Here is a 20671-nt window from a genome sequence, read left to right on the forward strand (position 1 = left end):
AGTGTTTGCTAGAGAGGAGAGGCTTTGCTGTTCTTTGTGTGTATTTGTGTGTATTTCTGTTTGCAGCTGGGTATTTTCTTTAATGGTTCAGTCTGTGCTCTAAAGGTGGCTGCATTTTGGCAGTGGGGTTGACATGCTTTGGGAAGTACTTTGCGTGATCCAAAAAGTGTTGCAGAGCGTGCAGTAATTCACAAAGAAAGAGCAGTTGCACTTGCCTCTACCGCTCCAACGCGGCTACCTCAACCCCCTTGTTTACCGCCGAGGTGACCAGGCCTGCTCCATCGTGAAACCTGATGTTTAAGGGGCGTTTGGAGAAGAGAAGCTGGTGGACGGAGTGTCCCGGGAAAGCAGAAAGGGGGTTCTGCTTGTACACGCTGCTTTGCCGGTCCGCCCTCTTCCTCGTCCCCTCAGGGCGGGCCGAATCCCCCTTGGAAACGCGGCGGGGGGTGGCTGTGGGGGTGTGTGTGTGTGTGAGGGGTGCTGCCTGCTGCCCGCTCCAGGCCGAGCGCCCTCGCAGCGCCCCGACCCCGCTCCCCGCGCAGCCCCGGCCCCCGGGGCCGCCCCGGGAGAAGGGAAGGCGGCGGGCGGAGCGGCCGCGGCGTTCCGGGGCGGGCCGGGCCGCGAGGCAAGATGGCCGCCACCAAGCGGGTGCTGTACGTGGGTGAGTGCCGGGGCCGGGGCCCGCCGTGAGGGCCGGGGCCCGCCGTGAGGGCCGGGGCCCGCCGTGAGGGCCGGGGCCCGCCGTGAGGGCCGGGGCCCGCCGTGAGGGCCGGGGCCCGCCGTGAGGGCCGGGGCCCGCCGTGAGGGCCGGGGCCCGCCGTGAGGGCCGGGGCCCGCCGTGAGGGCCGGGGCCCGCCGTGAGGGCCGGGGCCCGCCGTGAGGGCCGGGGCCCGCCGTGAGGGCCGGGGCCCGCCGTGAGGGCCGGGGCCCGCCGGCGGTGACGGCTGTCCGTCCCGCAGGCGGGCTGGCGGAGGAGGTGGACGAGAAGGTGCTGCACGCCGCCTTCATCCCCTTCGGGGACATCACCGACATCCAGATCCCGCTGGACTACGAGACGGGTGCGTGGGGTGTGTGTGTGGGGGGGGCGAGCATCCCCTCGGGGCAGGTTCGGGGGACACGGGACCCACCCGCTGCCGGGTCGCCGTGGGACCGCAGTGTCTTTGCTGCCCGTGACCACTTGCTGCTCCCTCTCTCCCCAGAAAAGCACCGGGGATTCGCCTTCATTGAATTTGAGCTGGCCGAGGTGAGAAAAGGGCAAATGCTTGGGCCCTCCTCTTCCTCCCCTGACATTTTTGGGCTGGATCCCCTTCCCCGTGGGGACAGCAGTGTTGCAGTTGATGGAAGCAGATGGGGGGGGGTCACCAGCTACAGCCTCAAATCGCTCTCTAGCCATGGGAGCTGCTGTTCTGCCTTTCTCATTTTCCCATTTGCTTTTCCCATTTTCTTTTGGGCTGAAGCGCAGCCACTGCCAGCCCGCGCTGCTTCCCTGCTGCCCCTGGGGCTCAGCAGCGTTGGGAGGGTTTCTTGGCTTCATGGACAACACAGGCTGCCATATATTTGCTGTCTTTTAATCTTCATACATAAGATCTATCCTCTTCTCCCAAATGTTTTATGTAAGCGATAAAGTATTGTACGTAAAATGGCCTTACTGAAGCAGTTGTGGGAAGACAAACCCCAGACACTGGTTTGGATACAGCTCTGGCAAGATCCATCAGTTCTTACCACCCTGGGGTAGATGGTCTTTAGGAAAACAGTCCTTTGACAACCTTTATTGCAATGATATGCCAGGGCATGTATATGCTGAGCCTTCCTTTTAAAGGTAGAGAAGAAATGACAGTAATGATTTTGTTGTGCTTTTTTGGCAGGATGCAGCGGCAGCTATTGACAACATGGTACAAACCCTGTTCCCACTCACCCACGGAGATGTGTGGCTTTGCTGTCTTCCCAGTAGCACGGATCGAGGCTCTGTGTGGTGCAGGCTACACAGAGGAAGCAAGCTCTCTCTTCCTCTGACCTCTGCAGGGTTTTGGGGGGAATAGTGATTTTTTTTTTTTTTTTTTTTTACCTTTTGGTGGGCTTTGTTCTGCTTTTTTTCTCTGCAGAACGAGTCTGAGCTCTTTGGCAGGACAATTCGTGTGAACTTGGCCAAACCAATGCGAATTAAAGAAGGATCATCCAGGCCTGGTGAGTTGGTGCCCGAGAGGGGAGAACATCCCCATGGATGTTCAGAGCTTTGTGCATCAGCCTTTCTGCTTTCCCTGACCCTGAGGCAGAACTCTCTGTTCTGTCTCCCATTTGGGGATCTTGAAGATCAAGCAGCATCCTAATAACCAGATAACTTAATAACCAAATAACCAAAAATATTTCCTAATTCCTTGGATGGAAATGCTCTTGCCTGCACTTCTAACTGCCTTCATGCCCTCTGACAGAGGCCACAACATGTGCACACACGTGCCAAGCAGAATTACCCATGCATCTGGCCACATCTGTAAAAGCAGATGGGGCCAAGGCCATGCCGAGCAATTGCCCTGTGTGGGGATTCTTGCAGGGATCAGGCCATGAGCTTGCCCTGCCTGCCCTTCTCTGGGAGGAAGAAGAGGTGACTTTGTCCCTTATTTCCTCACACACCATATCATTTGGGGTAGGCTGCTGCCAGCCGAGTGCTCGCACCTCTCAGGTGCGATCTTGCTGCCAGCGCCGTGCTGTGCCCTCACCCGTGCAGCCGTCTGCGTGCTCATGCGTGGCCCTTCGGTTCGGTTCCCGTGCTCTGACCCTCCTTTGTGCCATCAGTCTGGTCAGACGACGACTGGCTGAAGAAGTTTTCAGGAAAGACTCTGGAGGAGAACACAGAGGAGGGAGGAGCCGAGGCCCCCAAACCAGAGGTGCAGGAGGTAGGAAAACCAACAGGAGCAGTCTGTCCCGAAGGCTGGGAGCGTGGGGCCAGCCGTCTCTGGAAGCAGAGCAGAGGAATGTCATCTCAACTTGCTTTTTTTTTTTTTCCTGCCTAGGGGGAGCCTCCTGCCAAGAAATCCCGAGTCAACCCTCAGGTTTACATGGACATCAAGATCGGAAACAAACCTGCAGGGCGGCTGCAGATCCTCCTGCGCTCAGATGTGGTGCCCATGACCGTAGGTGAGGAGAAGCTCTGCCTTCCCAGCGTGGTGGCTTCCAGCTGTGACACGGGTCTCACCTCTTTCCCTTTCGCCCTTGAATAGAGAATTTCCGCTGCCTCTGCACCCACGAGAAAGGCTTTGGCTTCAAGGGGAGCAGCTTCCACCGCATCATCCCCCAGTTCATGTGTCAGGCCGGCGACTTCACCAACCACAACGGCACCGGGGGCAAATCCATCTACGGGAAGAAGTTTGATGATGAAAACTTCATTCTCAAACACACGGGGCCAGGTAGAGCCATCTCCCCGGACAGGGTCTGGAGAGCAAAATGGCTCAACATCATCTAGGGGCCACATGTGGGCTGTTTTGACCTAAACCATGTTAATATTAGCAGCCCTAAATGACAATCTACATTGGCCAAACGCTTCTGCCGCAGTCAGACCGTTGTGTATCAACAGCATTCAGCAAGCAGAACTGCATCATTCACTCTCTGTCCACACACTCTTAATTTTCAGTATTGCATGATGGAGAAAGACTTTCAAAGCTGCTTTCCTGTTTGATTTTAAAGGAGGAGTGTCACAGCGTGACTATGAAAAGCAGCAAAACCCAAGCAGGTTTATCTCCATACAGCTTTTCTATTACTGCAACCAAAACTAGATGAGAAATCTCTACCCCTTTCCATCTTTCATGCTTGCAAGTGTTTCTCTTGACATAGCTGGTTTCCAGTAGTTTCTGTGGAGTTTAATGTTCAGAGGCCCTCCTAAAACCAGCAGCATTTTGCAGGGCATGGGAATGGGTTTGGGTTGAAGTAGCAGCTCACATGCTGGAGCTCATCGCTCCCTCCCCAGCCGTAACAACTGCACTTTTTGATCACAGGGCTGTTATCGATGGCAAACTCTGGCCCAAACACCAACGGCTCCCAGTTCTTCATCACTTGTGATAAAACAGACTGGCTAGATGGGAAGCACGTGGTGTTCGGGGAGGTGACGGAGGGCATGGACGTGGTGCGGCAGATCGAGGTAGGTGCTGGCAGCGGGGCGGTCAGGACAGAGCTGGCCTCCTTCCTGCCCTTGAACTTTGTGCCTTTAATTGCTGTTCCTCTTCTCTCAAAGGCTCAGGGCACCAAAGATGGGAAACCGAAGCAGAAGGTGATTATCTCAGACTGCGGGGAGTGCCCGTGAGCTCTGCTCTTGGAGGGGGCTGGATGGGCTGATCCTGGCTGGGGTGGGACGGCCCCGTGACCCCCCCAGTAGTGCCCAGCTCTTGCTGCTTCTCTCGAAATTCCCCTGCAAAGCTTGGCATGAGCGTGGCTGCGGACTGCGCTGCGGGGGCTCCGACCCACCCCAGGACAAATCGCTTCTCAGCCTGCGCCATCCTGTGCTGCCCCAAGTCGGGCAGGGCTGGTTCTGCTGCTGTGTTCCGGAAAGTATGTTTGGTGAAAATAAAACTAGTTTTAAAAATACTGAGGCCCTACCCCTGGCTGTTGAATTCTCACGGTGTGTGGATGGTCTTTGCTTTTCAGCAAAGATGCTTTTTTTTTTTTCCTTTTTTTTTGCATTTGCCCTCATCTTCTCAAATCCAGTGCCTAAATCCTGGCTCCAGGGGAAGTTACCTGTGCCAGGGCAAGAAGAGCAGAGCCAAATCTCTCATGTTTTTTCCACAACAGGATCTCGAGGAGGCATTTTCGGCATGTCCCTGGCTCTGTAATGTCCTTTCCCATCAGCAGAGGGAGGCAGGTCCCTGGCTGGGAAGCCAGCCTGGTCCAACTCCATCTCCATTGGAGAGAGAGGGCATTTACTGGGATGTGTAAGTGGGAGAACAAGGTCTGGACAAGGAGCAGCAGGAAATTAAGAAACCCTTTGGGTGATAGAAGAAGAATAAATAATAATTAAAAAAAAAAAAAGTTGATGAGGCTGTAGGAAGAGGTTTAATTTCCAAACTCTGTTTTGCAGAGCGGCATAGCCATGAACCTTTTTAATTCCCATCAGCGGGTTGCTCTGGCTGCTCACCATGAAGGTAACCACAGCCTTGGAAAGTGATTGATTTGGGGTTTCCTATGAAATTATGGCACTGGGTACTTCTGGGAATGTGTGTTCATAGGGAGGAAGGGATGTGTGGTTTCGAGCTGTTGCAGGCGTTGGCAGGAGGGCTGGGGCTGCCGGGGCATAGAGGGGGGTCAGGTGTGCGGGGCTGGGGTGCAGGGAGTGGTTTTTAAGAGCTTGTGCAATTGGGGATTTTCAGTTTCACCAGCCCATCTGCTCAAAGGTTAGGGGTGTTTCTTTTCTGTAATAAACGCTGGATTGCTTTTATGCACTTGATGGTTTTCGATGTCTGGGGTCGTGCGTTGCCCTACAGTTGGGACAAGGTGAGATATGGGCACTCAGACGTGATACCTGACAAACAAACCAACGCAGCATTTCCCTTCATTGCTCCCTTCTCCTTGTTGTTTAAATCTCAAATTTATGAAGACAGTCCTTGCAGACACCTTCAGCAACACCTGAACGTGGGAGAATCCTTGCTCAACAGGGGAGTTGATGGAAGCCCTGGGCTTTCTCTCTGCAAAAGGCACCGTGTCGCATGGAGCAGCAATCACATCCTGACCTGGGTTTCCTGTGGAACTTGTCAGCAGATAAAATCTTTCCAAAGAAGTGAGACCTTTTCTCAGGAAGCCGGGCATCGTCAGGGAGCAGATCTTTCTTATTTTGGTTGGTTTACTGGGATTTTTTCCTTTGCATTTGGGTAAGCCAGGTTCATTATTTGTTTAGTGACGCAAGGTTCCCCGGGTACCCAAGCTGAGAAACAGGCCAGGCCCTTTCCTTTTAAAATCACAGCAAATAAGTAACTTAATTGTGCAAATAGCACAGGGAAGCTGCCCGGGGCCAGTGTGGTTGCAGCCCTGTTGTGAGCCCACAGGAAGCATCCACCGGTGAGCACAGCCGCTCTCCCGGCCGGGGAGACACAGCCTGACCTAAAACTCACATCACAACACTTTGGCAGGGCTCATTTTCAAGCAAATAGGTACAATTTTAGCCGATCCTGAGTATTTTTTCATTGCGAAATCCCGTCTGCTGAACAGAGCACTGCTGTGCTGTGACATTTATTAAAAAACAAAGAGCAAGAGAAACTACGTGTTTATTTTCCAAACTAGGCATTTATTTTATAACAGTGTCGTAGCTCAATATGGATTTTTTTTTTTTTTTTTCCAACTGGCTGAGTTTTGTGAGCTTTAAGTAAACAGGAGCAGGTTAGTCAGCCAGCTATTTAATTGGCTGAGGGTGTTTTCATTAAAGGAATTAAAAGCGCTGGGTAGAGGTGGGTTAGTTAGACATAAATGGCTAGAAACAGCTCAATCCCAGAGCAACTCGGATGCCCCCTCCCTTGTCCTAATTACCCTCCAGCCCAAACTGCCTCCACTGGAGACTGCAGCAGCCTGTGAGCCAGCAGTGTGAGGGGAAAGCACATCAGCCACGAACAAAACAGACACGTAACCAGCCACAAATCCTCTTTCCTATATATATATATATATGCATAAATGTATGTGTCTCATTAAGTGTGGTAAGAGAATAAAAGTTTTATATTATTTACATCCACTTCTAGGAAGGGGTGGGAGGGATTTATTTTTATTATGTATTATTACTAATGGGCTTCGCTATGATGCAGCCCATGAAACTCCTCTTCCACCCACGCAGCAGAAACCCAGTGTCACATTGCTCTGGTGGGGATGGGATGGGATGGGATGTTCAGGGATGGGGACGGGGATGGGACCCCGGCCGTCAGTGGCAGCCACACGATTTCACCACCATGTTGCGGTGCTTCTTGAGGATGACGTTGTTGTTGCTGTCGTAGTAGAGGACGGAGGTGGCACTGAGCTTCGTGGGGGCACAGCACGCCTTGGGCACGGCCTCGGGCTTCATCAGGTGGACCTGAGGGATGGATGGAGCCCGTGAGCACCGGTGAACGTGGCTCCGGGCAGAAGAAAAAGCATCAAACTCTCTTAACTGCAAAAACCCTAGGTGAATGGGGAGATTATTTCCAGCTTTTTGCAAAAATATTTATTCTAAACTCTGGGCAGTCCTTGTTGCAGTTTACATTGGATCAGGGCTTGTGGCACTGTGCAGGCCAGGCAGCCCCTTCGTTAATTTGGGATTTCTGGGCCCTTTTCTTGCTGTAAATAGGCAAATGGCTAAAAAAAAATTAAATCAGGGCAGCGTGAGTCTCGCTCCTGCGTGTGTGGGGTGCTGGACACTGTTGCAACAGAGATTCCCCTTCAGGGCTCAGTGCTGCCCCAAATTTAAAATATTGCACTAAATTACTGAGTACACAACACCTCGTCAAACACAACTGCCCTTCGGCTCGTTCATACCCTGCTCAGGACGTGGATTATCCCAATAATTTGCTGTAGAGCAGAAGCTGGGAGGCTCACAGGCTGCTGGACGCACACAGCCCTTGCTGGCTTTGCCCGACATGTGCGATTAATTTATTGCAGGGGCAGCCGAGCTCTCCCAGTTCGGAAGTCCGGTGTTTTTGCTGTCAAACCCTGCTATTTGAAGCGCAGGCTGGGGCTGGCACGGCTCCCCGGCTGCGTTTGCCCCGGCGCTTCCCAGAAGGGCCGGATCCGGGCGCCAGGTGATTCACATCCTGCCCAAACGGCTCCGTTTCGGGAAGAGTGTTGGGTTTAGGGGCGACGGGTGGGTGTAGAGGGGAAGGAGACCCCTCCCCGCCACTGCCAGGATCATGCCCAGCCCTGGATGGGGCCTCTGGCAGCTTCATTAATGCAAAAATTAAACCCCGCCAGGCGACACCTTCAAAGGCTTGGGCAAAGACTCAGCGCTCCCTGTAATTAACCGCGAACACCGGGAGCTGGTGTGACTCTGCCATTGGGAAATCAAACACTCACAGGGCAGGAAATTCCAGAAATTAAAGCACCAGCTGGGATGCGGGGTGGGTTTGGGAAAAAAAAAAAAAAAAACCAAAACAAAATGGGGCATTAGAGCCTTCCTGCTTGGAATATGCTGAGCCCAACATTTGAGCGCTGGGACCTTGGGCCGAACCGTCGCGCACGGCTGGCGAGGAGGGTGCACGGGCAACGCGATGCCCTTCCCCACCAGCCCAGGGGGGAGCACCCATCCAGATGTGCACGCCCCCACTGGCGCTTTACTGGGAGCTGGAGCTGAACTGCACCCTCCAACCTAAACACTCTCAAACCCGGGCATGCCCAGCCCCAAATCCAGCTCTCCACTGGGCTCCGACTGGGCCCCCAGTGTCCCCCCCCCGGGGCTGCCATTGAAGGTTGCACTGACCAGGGACTGCAGGATGGCATGGTTGGTGGCGTTCATGCAGGAGTCCAGGGGGAAGGCACACTCCCCCTCGCAGTAGTAGGCTGAATACCCCTGCGGGGCAATCACCCAGTCCTGAAAAAAAAAAAAAAAAAAAAAGGTTTACACCGCTTATACCACGGGCTTCACCCTTTTTGTGCCCCTTCATCCATCCCCCACCTGCAAAAACAACCCAGCCGGCTCCTCCCCAGGCAGTCATGCCAGCAGCAAGGGTTTATTTTGATTTTTTGGACTGAGCCACGTGTTGTTTGGGGTCACCGGTGGCGTTTGGGGTTGTGGCAGTTCACATTTGCCTTCCAGCACCCAGCTACCCTGCACCGCTCACACGTTACGGGCAGGAGAAGCCAGGCTGGGAGGCAGCCCGGAGGGAGGACGTTGGGTTGCTTTTGTTTTGTTTTGGTTTTTTTTTTTTTTTTGGCGTTTACTTCTCCCAGTAGACAAGTACCAGCCAGCCGAGGTCCTGAAAGCTGACGTAGAGCTCATGGCGCCGGCAGACCTGCCGCCCGTCCGCGGCGTGGACGTCGTCTGCGGGAGAAGGGGACAGGCAATGTCAGCCCCGTGGTGTCAGCATCCCAGACCCCCCCTCACTGCAGCCGCCCCCACCCAAAGGTGGGATTGAACAGCCCGTACGATCGGGGTCAGTCCAGGAGAGCAAAAGAAGAGGAGCCTCCGTGGCTGCACAATGGGAAAAGAAGCTTTAGGACAACCTGAAATTTAACGTGCCAACATCGGGATGAGGGGATTCAGCCTGGGAAGGGCGAAATCCCAGCTCTGCTCACAGAGGAGCTGGCTTCAAGGCTTTCCCAAGCTTAATGGGTTTGGAAGAGCTGGGGCTTCCCACTCCCCTCCTGCCTGAGCGGCTTCCCGGGGCCGTGACACCATCCCGGGGCGATGCCCTCCCAGGGTGGCTTCAAAGCCAGGAGCAATGAGGCAAAAAGTCCAAGTTTCAGGTATCCCAAAAACCCCACATAACACCACTGCCTTGAGGGCGTTTGCCCCAGACCCACCTCACCTCCTGAACTGTAAAACAACCCCAATCCTAAAAAAAACAGAGCTCTTTGCCCTCCTTCCCTTGGGGCCGTAACTAGTACTAACAGGAGGTCCCTTGATCACGGTGGCGGCAGAGCCCGGTGTTTTCTTGCCCTGCAAAGTTTTTTCTTACCAAAAATTCCCGGCAGCTTGTTTGGATGTGGGAGGTCGTTTGTCTTCTTGGGCTGCCGCCTCCTCGGGGGTTTGGCCGCCCGGGTAACACGCGCGGGGCTGGGGCTCGCCCGGAAAAATGTCACCATGAAGGGCTGCTTGGAGCGGGGGCCCCGGCGCCCCAACAGCCCCGCTGAGCCTGGGTCAACGCTGTGCCCTGCAGGGACGGGACCATGCACTGGTTTGCTCTCAGAATCAACTCATTTGGTTAAAGCGAGGAGAAAAAAATACAGGAAATTTGCAGCGGAGAGCAAGTGGCTGGACCCACCCCAGGGCTCCCATTTTGCTGTTGCCCAGGTGGGTGCATGATGGGCAGCTCACGGAGGTGGTACGGCCTCATCCTGCACGACCAGCACCATGGAATGGTCACATAGAGCAAGTCAAGGACTAAAACCGAGCGAGACCCAAAGCGACTGATTTTCCCCTTTTGGCACCGGGGAGGAAAGCTCAGTGCACTTTGGGGGAAAGGGGTGGCTGGGGCATTCATGGCTGTGAGTTGTCCTCCCATGGGAGTGGAGATGCTCTTTGTGCCCTTTGGCATCGTGTCTACGTGCCTGCAAATGGCATCTTCAGAGCAGATTTGATCCTGTGGTGAGAAGAGGGTTAATCCTCCACTGAACACAAGGATCCCTCCAGGTAAGAAGTTCATTAAGTGCTAATGGGGTTATTACAGCCCACACCAGGAACCCCATTAGCATGAATGCCTTTGGGAGGCTCCTTGCCTGCAAACCCAACTGACTTCTGGCGCCTGCAGTTCTCCATCACAGCTGGAAATTCAAAATTGCAGTGAGACGAACCCCACCCACCATGGCACCAAGAGGGGATGAGAGGACTCCAGTTCCTGGGGTTTTGGCCCCAAAAGCTGTAAGTAGGTTAGGCAGGCTTTACCATCATCTGTCTCCACGTAGAGTCGCAGCCCCAGGTTGTATTTCCGATCCACTAACCAGTGGTTGCTGGCGGCAGTGACGTCAAACACCAGCCAGCCCTCGGTCCCGGCACGCAGGTCCTGGACATCCAGCAGGAACAGGTCAGACTCCCTGTGGAAATGGGGAAAAAAAACCGAGCAGGTGAGTAACAGTACCCAAAGGGCACCAGCTCCGGCGATAATTCATGAAAATGACTCCTCAGTGCCTGTGTCTGTACATGTCTCGGCATAGCAGGGTCAGGATGGTGGCTCCTGCTGCCTCTGGTTGTGCCGGACACAATGGTGGCAATTCCAGCAGCTTCCCTGGGAAAAACCATCCTCCCAGCCCCGGCCGAAAAGCCGAGGTGTGGCACTGCCCGGTGGGAAAGCGTGGGAAGAGCCGGCTGCGGCGGTGCTGCTTCCCTCTGCGTTTGCATGGTGGTGGGAAGGGAAGGTGCTGGGGCTGGTGCTTACGGGGAGGGGGGGGGCGCATCCCCATCTCCATCCCCGTGCTCTTCACCCCCATCCCCATCTTCATCCCCATCCCCCTTCTCCATCCCCACCATCTTCCTCCCCATCCTCATCGCCATCCACGTCTCCATCCCCGTCACCTGTTGGAGTGCTCGGCGGCGATCTCGTAGATGCTGACGTGGAGGGTGTTGTTGGCGTGGCGGGTGACACCCCGCGCCTTGTAGATGCGAAACTCGGCGGCCGTCACCGATTCACCCATGGGCACCTGGGTCAGGTCGAACCTGAACTCCTTCCAGTACGGCTTCGGGGAGAAAATGTCCCGGTCCTGCTCGACTGCGGAGCAAAGAGGGCAGGGAGAGCTGTGTCCGGCTGCCGTGGCCTTTGCTGCGCCACCGGCCACCCCCACGGGCTGATCAAAGCCTGCAGCCCCCCCGCTGAGTCTCACCAACCCGATTTGCCCCCGATTTGGGGACAAACCTCACTGGCTCTGGGTCCCTCACCCCGCTGAGCTCTTGGCCGCTGCTGCTGCAAACGCCCACCTCTCCAGAGAATTTCGATTTTGATGCCACCCCCCCACCCTATTTTTGCACAATCTTCCCCAACTTAACTTTGCTGCAAACCTACCAGCCTTCCAACCTTCTTTTTTAACTATTAAAAAAAGAAAAAAAAAAAAAAAAGAAAAGAAGCACAAAGTTTTGGCTACCTTGGGGGCACAGAGAAGCTGCCCCTCATGCTGCAGGCAAGGGGCTGTAGCCCTCTGCACTTCTCCAAAGGGTGAAAAACCCACCCAAAACCCTGCGCTTTGGGGGTCAGTGGGACTGTCTGGAGCAGGAATTGGGGTTCTTGCGAGCTTTTCTGGCAGCAGGTGCTTAGGGAACAAAATCTGGACAGCTCAGGGCTTGCCAGGGCCATCGCCGGGAGTCACAGGTCCCCTCTCACACGTGGGCTTTGGGCTGCCAAAATGTAAAAATTTTCAGCCTATGCAAGACTCAGGTGTGGGGGGATTGTCAGGTCACTGCTCTGTAAAAGTAAAACCTCACTTTTTACTGAAAATACCTACTTTTTGCAGAAATCTAGGGCATGTTAGGAAAGGAAAAACCTGGTGATATTTTTTTTTAAGTCCATAAAGAAAAAACCCACCATCTTTCTTTATAGTAATGCAGCTCCACACAGTTTCTCTAATATGTAATTATTTTCTTCAAATTGTTCTTTAAAAATTTTCCAAGCTGCCACGACTGAATATAATTAAAGTGATTAAAGCTCCTCCTGCTTCAGGCACAAAAGCGATGTAACAAATCTGACCCAGCACTTACTTTTAAAAAGAAAACAAACAAATAATTAAATAAATAAAAGCACATGTTTTAAATGCAATTTTTAACCAATTCGGGGGGGGGTGGTGGGGGGGTGGGGAGGAAACATTCCAAATTTAATACACCATAAAGTTGCTGTTCCTGTTTATATGGGGGGAGCAGCACGGTGCATCTCTCCAAACTGAACGCTGAGATTTTAATTATGCATCCATGGGTCTTTTTTTTAATCCTTTTTTTTTTTTCCCATTCTTTTTTTTTTTTTTCCTCTTTTTTTTTTTTTTCCCTTCTTTTTTAAAACCCCACATTCCCTCCAGCTACTGGGCTCACCACAAGTTATGTTATAAAAAAAGCCTGGGGCCAGGCGGGCAGGGGCGGATGCGGAGAGCGCTTCCTGCTCCCGTGGGGAGGCCGCCCGGCCGGCGGCCAGCTGCAGGCAGGAGGATGCTGCTGGCAGCTGGATCCAGCCCGTGTACCCGTGGGGGGGACGGACACCAGCCCCCCAACCCCACTGCAGCCCCTCGGACTCTTTTCTGCTTTTCCACCAACCCATCGCTGATGGGTTTAACACCCCAGGGCTGTTAAAGATGCTGCCAAAGCCACCAGTGCCTCGTGGCTCTTGCAAAATCCTTAAATCCCCCCAAAACACAACCAGAAGCATCACCTCTTTTTTTTATTTGGTTTTTTTTTTGGTCGTTGTTGTGTTTTGTTTGTTTGTTTGTTTGTTTTGGTTTTTGTTTTGTTTTGGTTTGGTTTTGGTTTTGTTCACTGATAAAGCCCTGGCAGGGAGGTCCCATGGTCAGTCCAGGGGACACCCAGGTACAGAGAGCTGTGTCCCCTCAGTCACCTGGATATTTCATGGGTCACCCCTTTGCTTCCTGGCATCAGGTGAGACCCCAACAGACTAAATACCAGCTTAGAAATCGTCGTGATCTTCACGGGCCAAGTGTTTTTGGCAAAGTGATGCTGAGGGTGGACCCTCATCCGGGGAAGGGCGAGGGGGGTTTTGTGGCAGAGCCAAGGAGGTCACAGGGACCCAGCAACACAGAAAAAGACCCTGGGGTGATTTTTGGCCCTGGAGAAGGGTGAAAACCTTTACTAAAAAAGCAGTTTGTTATGAAATCTTCCCGTCTACGTTCTGTGGAGGTGATGGAGGAGTCTGGGGCCGGAGGCAGGGGAGGGGTGAGCTGGCAGGGAGGGAAGCCCAGGGACACCCAGGCAGTATCTGGCTGGGAATGAGAAACATGAAAGGGGACAGCAATTAGCTGTGCACCTTGATGAACCAAACCAGCTGGACTTAATAGCAAGCTGCCTAGTATTTGGGATGAGAGAGCAGGAGGAATCTCTGCTTTCTCCCCCATTTTGCGGAGCAGAAGAGGGAACTCCCTTGGAAGGGCAGGACCAAGGGCGAAGCGTCCTCTCCTGCGCCGACACGGGGTTAGTGGGGCAGGGGAGGGCGATGGGACCGGCTGCACGGCGCTCAGCAAACAGCACCCCCCGGGCTGGCGGGCAGGAGGATGGAGGAGGTTTCATATCACCCTGTTTTCTGGCAAAATTGTAAATGGCTGCAAAATTCTGACGGTGCAGCGAGGGCGAGCGTGGAGCATCCCGAAAGCACTCAGCGCCCTTTGGCCAGGCAGAAAAGTGGGTGCTGAAATGCTGCTGGTGATGGGGGGGGGGGGGGGGGGGTGCGGGCGATGGGCCCTCCCCAGTCGGGGCCCGTCGCGCCTGGGAACCTGCTATTGATTCGAGGCGGGTTGACTCAGCCGCACTGCCAACCCTCAATTATCTGTGGGCGGATTATCCGGATTGCGGATGAGACACGCTAAAAAAACCCAACCCAAGCTCTTTGCTCTCTTTGCCCCCTCCTTTGACATTTACTGTCTCACCCCTAAGAGCTGCTGCAGCTTTCCCCAAAGCTGAATGTCGTGACTACGCCGTGTGCTCCCACCACCCCCAAAAAATAATTAAAAAAAATATTATATACATATATAAATGGCCGTGGGGCCATGCAAGCCCTGGAAGGGGATGCCCAGCTCCAACTGGGCTGAGCCCCCCTCTGTCTCCCAGCCCCTGCACGCTCATCTCATCTTCCCAGAGATGGGGTGATGGGGTTGCCTGTCCTTCATCCTGCTCCCCAGGTTATTTTTAGCTGCACTTTGTCACTGCAAACTTTTTGTGTTTCTATAAACTGCGCATCAGTCATAATTACTGGTCCTGGCTGCTCCCAATGGTCCCCATGATCATTTCAGACACTAAATTAAAAGGAAATGCCAGGATATTCAACCACATCAAGTGCTCTGATTCCTAAAATAGGTTTAAAGGAGATGCAAGGAAGATGCTATCCTTCACTTGCAAGCAGGAAAAAATAAGTTCCGGAGGCTTTCTGAAGCGGGGAGAGATTTAGGAGTTATCCAAAGTGCTGCGAAATGCAGCCGATGCCTCTGCCAGGCTCCCACTTTGTCTCATGAGCGCTTCCTCCATCCTCTCAAGATGAACCTCGGGAGCTGCAGGACATGGGGCTCAGCACCGGGCACCCCCAGCCCAGCTGCATGTGGCTGTGAGGCAGCCTTGGCCCCCTTCTCCCACCCCCAGCCTCGCAAACAGCCAGCTGAGAGCACAGTGCTTTGATTTGCAAAGCTTTTCCTGCTTAAAACGCTCATGGCGGGTGCATACAGAGCACTGACACCTCTGCATGGGCTCATCCCGCTCTGCCACACGTCCCCTGTGTCCCTTGCCCTTTCTGGCTGAGCCACCACGGTTGCCTGGAGGAGGAGGAGCAAACGGCTGCAAAATAGAAGCCAGGAGAGAGAAAATCCTGACCCTGCTGCTGCCAGCTGTTGGATTTTGGTGGTAATTGTGGGGGGGCAAAGGCGAGTGCCTGCCTGGGCACCGAGGCCAGCAGCGGGCGATGCTCTGCCAGCGTGGGGAGCGGAGCAGCACACCCCAACTCCCTGGCTAAATTAAAGAGGTTGCCGTGAGCTCCCACCCCACAATAATGGCTCCTTGCAGCACCTGGGGCACTGCAGCTATTTTGGCAGAGGTGCCCTGCCTTCCTCCCCCGGCGCTGCCCGGGGAGCGCACCCGGTGAAGCCAGGGCTCGCCAGCAAGACGTCCGGCCGAGGGCAGAGCTGCCCCACTGCTTCATCCGAACCGGCCGCGGTGGGAGTTCGGCCTCATCCCGGGGCAGCGGCGGACACCGGGGAGGGGAAGGATGTGTGTGTGTAGTGGTGCTGATGGCCGGTCGTGGGGGCTCAGGCACGATGCAGCACCGCGTGCCTCCTCCTCGCCTTCCCGTTACAAACCTCTCTGCTCCGTGATTATACCCTGCCCATAACCGTGACTCACAGCTCAGCCCCGGCTGAGAAGAAATCTCAAAGCCCATTCTTACCCCAGGCTTAAAAATACAACCCACCTGACTCCTTCAGTTAGTGCACAGAAATAGCACGGGTCAGGCTTGTATGAAACGGTTTATCTTCACGCTGAGAGGCAGCGAGCAGGACAGGGCGGGTGGCTCCATCAGCACCAAACCCAAGCGAAGGTGCCCAGTGGCCACCCACGGCCAGGAGGCCCTCGCTGCCCCCGGCCCCACCACCCGCCCAGGCCAGCAGGCAGGCAGGGAGCTCTGCCTGCCCAAACCGGGACGTGTTTGCGCGCTGGGGAGGTTTGTCATTTCCCCTTCCCAGGAAAAAGGTGTGCCGTTGGGAGCCGCGCTCCGGCCCGGCTCACACAGGGCTACGTGGGGTGGCTGGGAGCAACGAGGTCCAAGTGCCCAATGGAGCACCGACTTACCCCATTTGCATGCCCCATCAGGGTAATTGTGTAGCGAATTATGAATGCAAATGAAAGCTAGCCTTCTCCCACAAAAATTTCTTTAATTAACATGAAGGGGCTGACGAAGCCGCAGAAATCAAAGCCATTCAAATTGAAGGCTGGAACTGTGCTCCCCAACTTTCCCGGCTGCTCCAGGAGCACCGGGAAGGGGAGCGGCACCAGCACCCCTGCACCAGCACCAACACCTCCCGGGAGGCTCCCCGGCCCCCCCCCCCAACACCCCACTCTGACTGTCATCAAACCTGGCCATTTTAAAGCACTTTTTGGTGCTTGTGTGTTGTCTTGAGTGTTGAGGGGAGCTGGGATTTGGTGCCCCAGTGTTGCCTCCTTCGGTCCCAGCTTCCCCAGGGCGCTGAGCCCCCACATCCTCAAGGGCTGCAGATGGGTGCTGGGTGCCTGATCCCCTGCCCACTGCTCGGAGCAGAAGGGTCTGTCCCAAGGAGCTTCCTGGCCTTTTTACATCCACCTGTGGCAGAGGGGATGCAGGAAAGGCTGGAGAGGACTCAGGACACTCCATCAGGGTCCTCACTCCCCCAGCCCTACTCCCGAGGGTGCAGGTCCTCTCCTGGGGCTCCCTGGGGAGAGTTTCTCTCCCTGCTCAGCACACTGGTTGTGGGGGGACCCCATGCGGGGCCTGGAGGGGTGCAGGGGAGTGAAGGGGCCCTGTCTGCTCCTCAGCAGTGCTCTCCTTTGGCACACCACGGTGCAGCGGCCAAATCCAGCCTTGCTCTGAGGAGGCAGCCCCGTGCCCAGGACACCAGCCACGTCTGCGGCTCATGGGCCAGGACGCTGCTCCGTGCCTACTAACACCCCCTGCCCCGCACCTCGTCCCCCCGCCTTTGCACAGATGCTCCCCAAAAGCCTTGTGCTCAGCCCAGATGGGGACACCCCTTAAAGCAATGAGAAGAGGCATTGAAAAGATGCGTATCTGAATGCCTGGTCTATGCATCCCTCTGGGTTCAGGCTATCCCAGTGCCTGCCCTCGTGGGGGGATCCCTTGCACCCCAAGTGCTCGTGGCCCCGCTGATGCTGTCTGGAAATAGCTCTGCTTTCACTGCCGCTCACGCAACTGCCTGGAAATAGGACGGTGGCTGGAGCCTGGCATTGCTCAGTAACCAGCTGGACGGGATTCCAGCAATAATTAGCAACCTTGAGGATTTTATTTTGAACCGTGATTCAGTGTCCCTCCGCGGGTAATTCGGTCCACCCTGCTGCTGGCACGAGAGAGCTGCTGCCCTGCCTGCGTGCCCCGCTTGCTCCGCTCCCAGTTCGTGTGTGCCCAGTGGAACGGGGAGGGCAGGGTGGGCGACACGGTTCCGTGGAGCAGGACGAGCCTGTCTCATCCCACCGTGGTTTCCAGCCTCCGCTGCGTTACAAGGGAGGCAGCACTTGGGGGAAGCAGCCCCGTTCATTGCAACTTGGGGACAAGCTCGCCCAGTTAACCCAGCTTGGTCCCGGCCCCTCAGCCCTCAGCCCACCTTCACCGCCCGACTTCCCCCTCTCCCATCTCCACTTTTTGAAGCGGTTTTGTGCCGAGGCCGTGCACAACCCACAGCGACTCTCTCCCAGGACCCAGGGTGCAGCCCCATGGCCACTCTGTCCCCCACAGCTGCTCTCCTGCAGTTATTAAGCTCAGCTTTGTGCAAGAGAAGCTTTTCTCAACAGAGACGCACTGAGAAAGCACCCCGGGACCGTGGGATGCTCGGAGCCATCGGTACAACAACTACGGTCCCCTGCCCGCGGCCAAGGGCTGCGCCGGGGATGAGGTTTGGGTCGGGGTCAGTTCAGCAGCCCGGGCTGGGTTCCGTGCGCTCCCTCCTACCGTGTGCTGCTCCCCGGTGCCCCCCCGGTGCCTCCCCAGCGCTGCGGGTGATGACCCCGAGCACCCCGGGGTGCTGCGCTGCGCGGGGCTCGGCCGCCGCCTCCACCCCCGGTTCTGCCCGTGCGTCCCGCTCTGCTCCGGTCCCCCACGGTCCTGCCCCAAGCCGGCTGGATCCTCCCCGTGCATCCCGGTCCCGTGTGTCCCCGTCCCCCCCGCCGGTGACTCCGCAGGCTCCGGTCCGTCCGGCGCGCTCCGGTCCCGTCAACACGGTCCCTCCCGCACGTCCCGGTGCCCCCAGTGCCTCCGCAGGCTCCGGTGCCCTGGCAGGCTCCGGTCCTCCCGCTGCGCCCCGGGGCTCCCCGATACCCCCGGTGCCTCCGCAGTCCCCGGTCCCCACCGATGCCCCCTCACTCCCCGGTAGCCCCGCACTCCCCGGTGTCCCCCGGTCCCCCCCCCCCCCCCCCGGTGCCGCTCTCACCCATATTGACGAGACTGACGACGGTATCGGCGCGGCTGACGACGCTGCCGGGCGGGGGGCTCTGGGTGCTGAGCCCGGTAAGCACCGGCCGCGACACCGCCGCCTCCTCCTCCTCCTCCTCCTCCGCCTCCTCCTCGCCGGCCACGGCGTGGTAGAGATCCAGCATGAAGAGCGGGGCGGCGGCGGCGGGGGCGCGGGCGGCGGCGGGGGCCCGGGGCCGGGGCCGGCCGGGCAGCCCCAGCACGGCCAGGATCTCCCGTTGCACGTCTCGCCGTTCGCCGCCGCTCAACCGCCGTTGGAGGAAACCGGCGGCGTGGAGGCGGCGGCGGAGGACGCTGCCGCTGCCCAGCTGGCAAAGCATCGCCGCCGCCCAGAGCAGCGCCAGGACCCCCAAAGGACCCCGGCCCGCCGCCGCCCCGCGCCCCGGCCCCATGGCACCGCCGCCGCCCGGGCCGCGCCCCCCCCCCTAACCCCCCCCCCCCACCCACCCACCCACCCACCCACCCCCCGTACCCCCCGACCCCCCCGCCCGGTGCGGTGCGGTACGGCCCCGGGCACGGGCAACGGGCTCAGCCCCGGCCCCGGCCCGCCCCGGCGGGGCGAGGGAAAGGGACGGTCCCGCCGACGGCACCGCCCCGGCCCCGGCTCTGGGACGTCCCGGCCCTCCCCGGCCGACGGCTCCCGGGGAACAGGGAGCATCGCTGGGTGCGTGAAGCTGAGGGCAGCCACCCCCCGGGATGGTCACCCCCGTGGGTACCCAGACGCACGGGCACCCACCCCCACTGACACCCAAACCCATGGGCACCCACCCCTATGGATGCTCACCCCCGTGGGCATCCAGACTCACAGGCATACACCCCCATTGACACCCAAACCCATGGGCACCCACCCTTCTGGGCACTCAAATCCATGGGAACCCACCCCCCAAACCCATGGGCACCCACCCCTACAGATGCTCACCGCTGTGGGCGCCCAAATCCATGGGCACCCACTCCCCTGGGCACCCAAACCCATGGGCACCCACCCCTATGGGTGCTCACCCCCGTGGGCACCCAGACTCACAGGCATACACCCCCATTGACACCCAAACCCATGGGCACCCACCCCTCTGGGCACCCAAACCCCTGGGCACCCACCCCTACAGATGCTCACCCCTGTGGGCACCCAAATCCATGGGCACCCACTCCCCTGGGCACCCACCCCTTCAGATGCTAACCCACATGGGCACCCAAACTCACAGGCACCCACCCCCATTGACACGCATCCCTAGGAATGCTTACTCCCACGGGCACCCACCCCTATGGGTGCTCACACCTGCGGGCACCCAAATTCACAAACACTCAAGCCTGTAGGCACCCGTCCCGAGGGATGCTCACCTTTGTGGGCACCCAAACCCATGGGCACCCACCCCTATGGATGCTCAACCCCATGGGCACCCAGGCTCACAGGCATACACTCCCATTGACACCCAAACCCATGGGCACCCACCCTTCTGGGCACCCAAATCCATGGGAACCCACCCCCCAAACCCATGGGCACCCACCCCTACAGATGCTCACCGCTGTGGGCGCCCAAATCCATGGGCACCCACTCCCCTGGGCACCCAAACCCATGGGCACCCACCCCTATGGGTGCTCACCCCCGTGGGCACCCAGACTCACAGGCATACACCCCCATTGACACCCAAACCCATGGGCACCCACCCCTCTGGGCACCCAAACCCCTGGGCACCCACCCCTACAGATGCTCACCCCTGTGGGCACCCAAATCCATGGGCACCCACTCCCCTGGGCACCCACCCCTTCAGATGCTAACCCACATGGGCACCCAAACTCACAGGCACCCACCCCCATTGACACGCATCCCTAGGAATGCTTACTCCCACGGGCACCCACCCCTATGGGTGCTCACACCTGCGGGCACCCAAATTCACAAGCACTCAAGCCTGTAGGCACCCGTCCCGAGGGATGCTCACCTTTGTGGGCACCCAAACCCATGGGCACCCACCCCTATGGATGCTCAACCCCATGGGCACCCAGGCTCACAGGCATACACCCCCATTGACACCCAAACCCATGGGCACCCACCCTTCTGGGCACTCAAATCCATGGGAACCCACCCCCCAAACCCATGGGCACCCACCCCTACAGATGCTCACCGCTGTGGGCGCCCAAATCCATGGGCACCCACTCCCCTGGGCACCCAAACC

General features: G+C 57.1%; 2 protein-coding genes across 2 annotated transcripts; one reads left to right on the forward strand and one right to left on the reverse strand.

The window, feature by feature from the left end:
* Positions 1-564: 564 nt before the first annotated feature.
* Positions 565-4572, forward strand: PPIE (peptidylprolyl isomerase E). The gene is made up of 10 exons (XM_042793765.1): positions 565-661; positions 960-1058; positions 1200-1243; positions 1866-1892; positions 2103-2184; positions 2791-2891; positions 3009-3132; positions 3216-3401; positions 3987-4129; positions 4223-4572. The coding sequence occupies exons 1-10, from the start codon at positions 631-633 to the stop codon at positions 4289-4291; spliced, it is 906 nt and encodes a 301-aa protein (XP_042649699.1). The 5' UTR covers positions 565-630; the 3' UTR covers positions 4292-4572.
* Positions 4573-6656: 2084 nt separating this feature from the next.
* On the reverse strand, positions 6657-18916 carry BMP8A (bone morphogenetic protein 8a). The gene is made up of 7 exons (XM_042793763.1): positions 18463-18916; positions 11162-11354; positions 10535-10683; positions 9609-9803; positions 8892-8971; positions 8411-8521; positions 6657-7033 (listed from the first exon to the last, which is right to left on the reverse strand). The coding sequence occupies exons 1-7, from the start codon at positions 18893-18895 to the stop codon at positions 6884-6886; spliced, it is 1311 nt and encodes a 436-aa protein (XP_042649697.1). The 5' UTR covers positions 18896-18916; the 3' UTR covers positions 6657-6883.
* Between the last annotated feature and the right edge of the window lie 1755 nt (positions 18917-20671).

The sequence above is a fragment of the Tyto alba genome, unplaced genomic scaffold, assembly GCF_018691265.1.
Source record: "Tyto alba isolate M040663 unplaced genomic scaffold, T.alba_DEE_v4.0 Super-Scaffold_20, whole genome shotgun sequence".
In the NCBI taxonomy this organism is placed as follows: Eukaryota; Metazoa; Chordata; class Aves; order Strigiformes; family Tytonidae; genus Tyto; species Tyto alba.

Coding starts and splice junctions, on each gene's coding strand:
- PPIE (XM_042793765.1), top strand. CDS start 631: ATGGCCGCCACCAAGCGGGTGCTGTACGTGG. Junction 662..959: donor CAAGCGGGTGCTGTACGTGG/GTGAGTGCCGGG, acceptor TCCGTCCCGCAG/GCGGGCTGGCGGAGGAGGTG. Junction 1,893..2,102: donor CGGCAGCTATTGACAACATG/GTACAAACCCTG, acceptor TTTTCTCTGCAG/AACGAGTCTGAGCTCTTTGG.
- BMP8A (XM_042793763.1), bottom strand. CDS start 18,895: ATGGGGCCGGGGCGCGGGGCGGCGGCGGGCCGGGGTCCTTTGGGGGTC. Junction 9,804..10,534: donor CTACGTGGAGACAGATGATG/GTAAAGCCTGCC, acceptor CCGTCCCTGCAG/GGCACAGCGTTGACCCAGGC. Junction 8,522..8,891: donor TTCAGGACCTCGGCTGGCTG/GTACTTGTCTAC, acceptor TTTTTTTTTCAG/GACTGGGTGATTGCCCCGCA.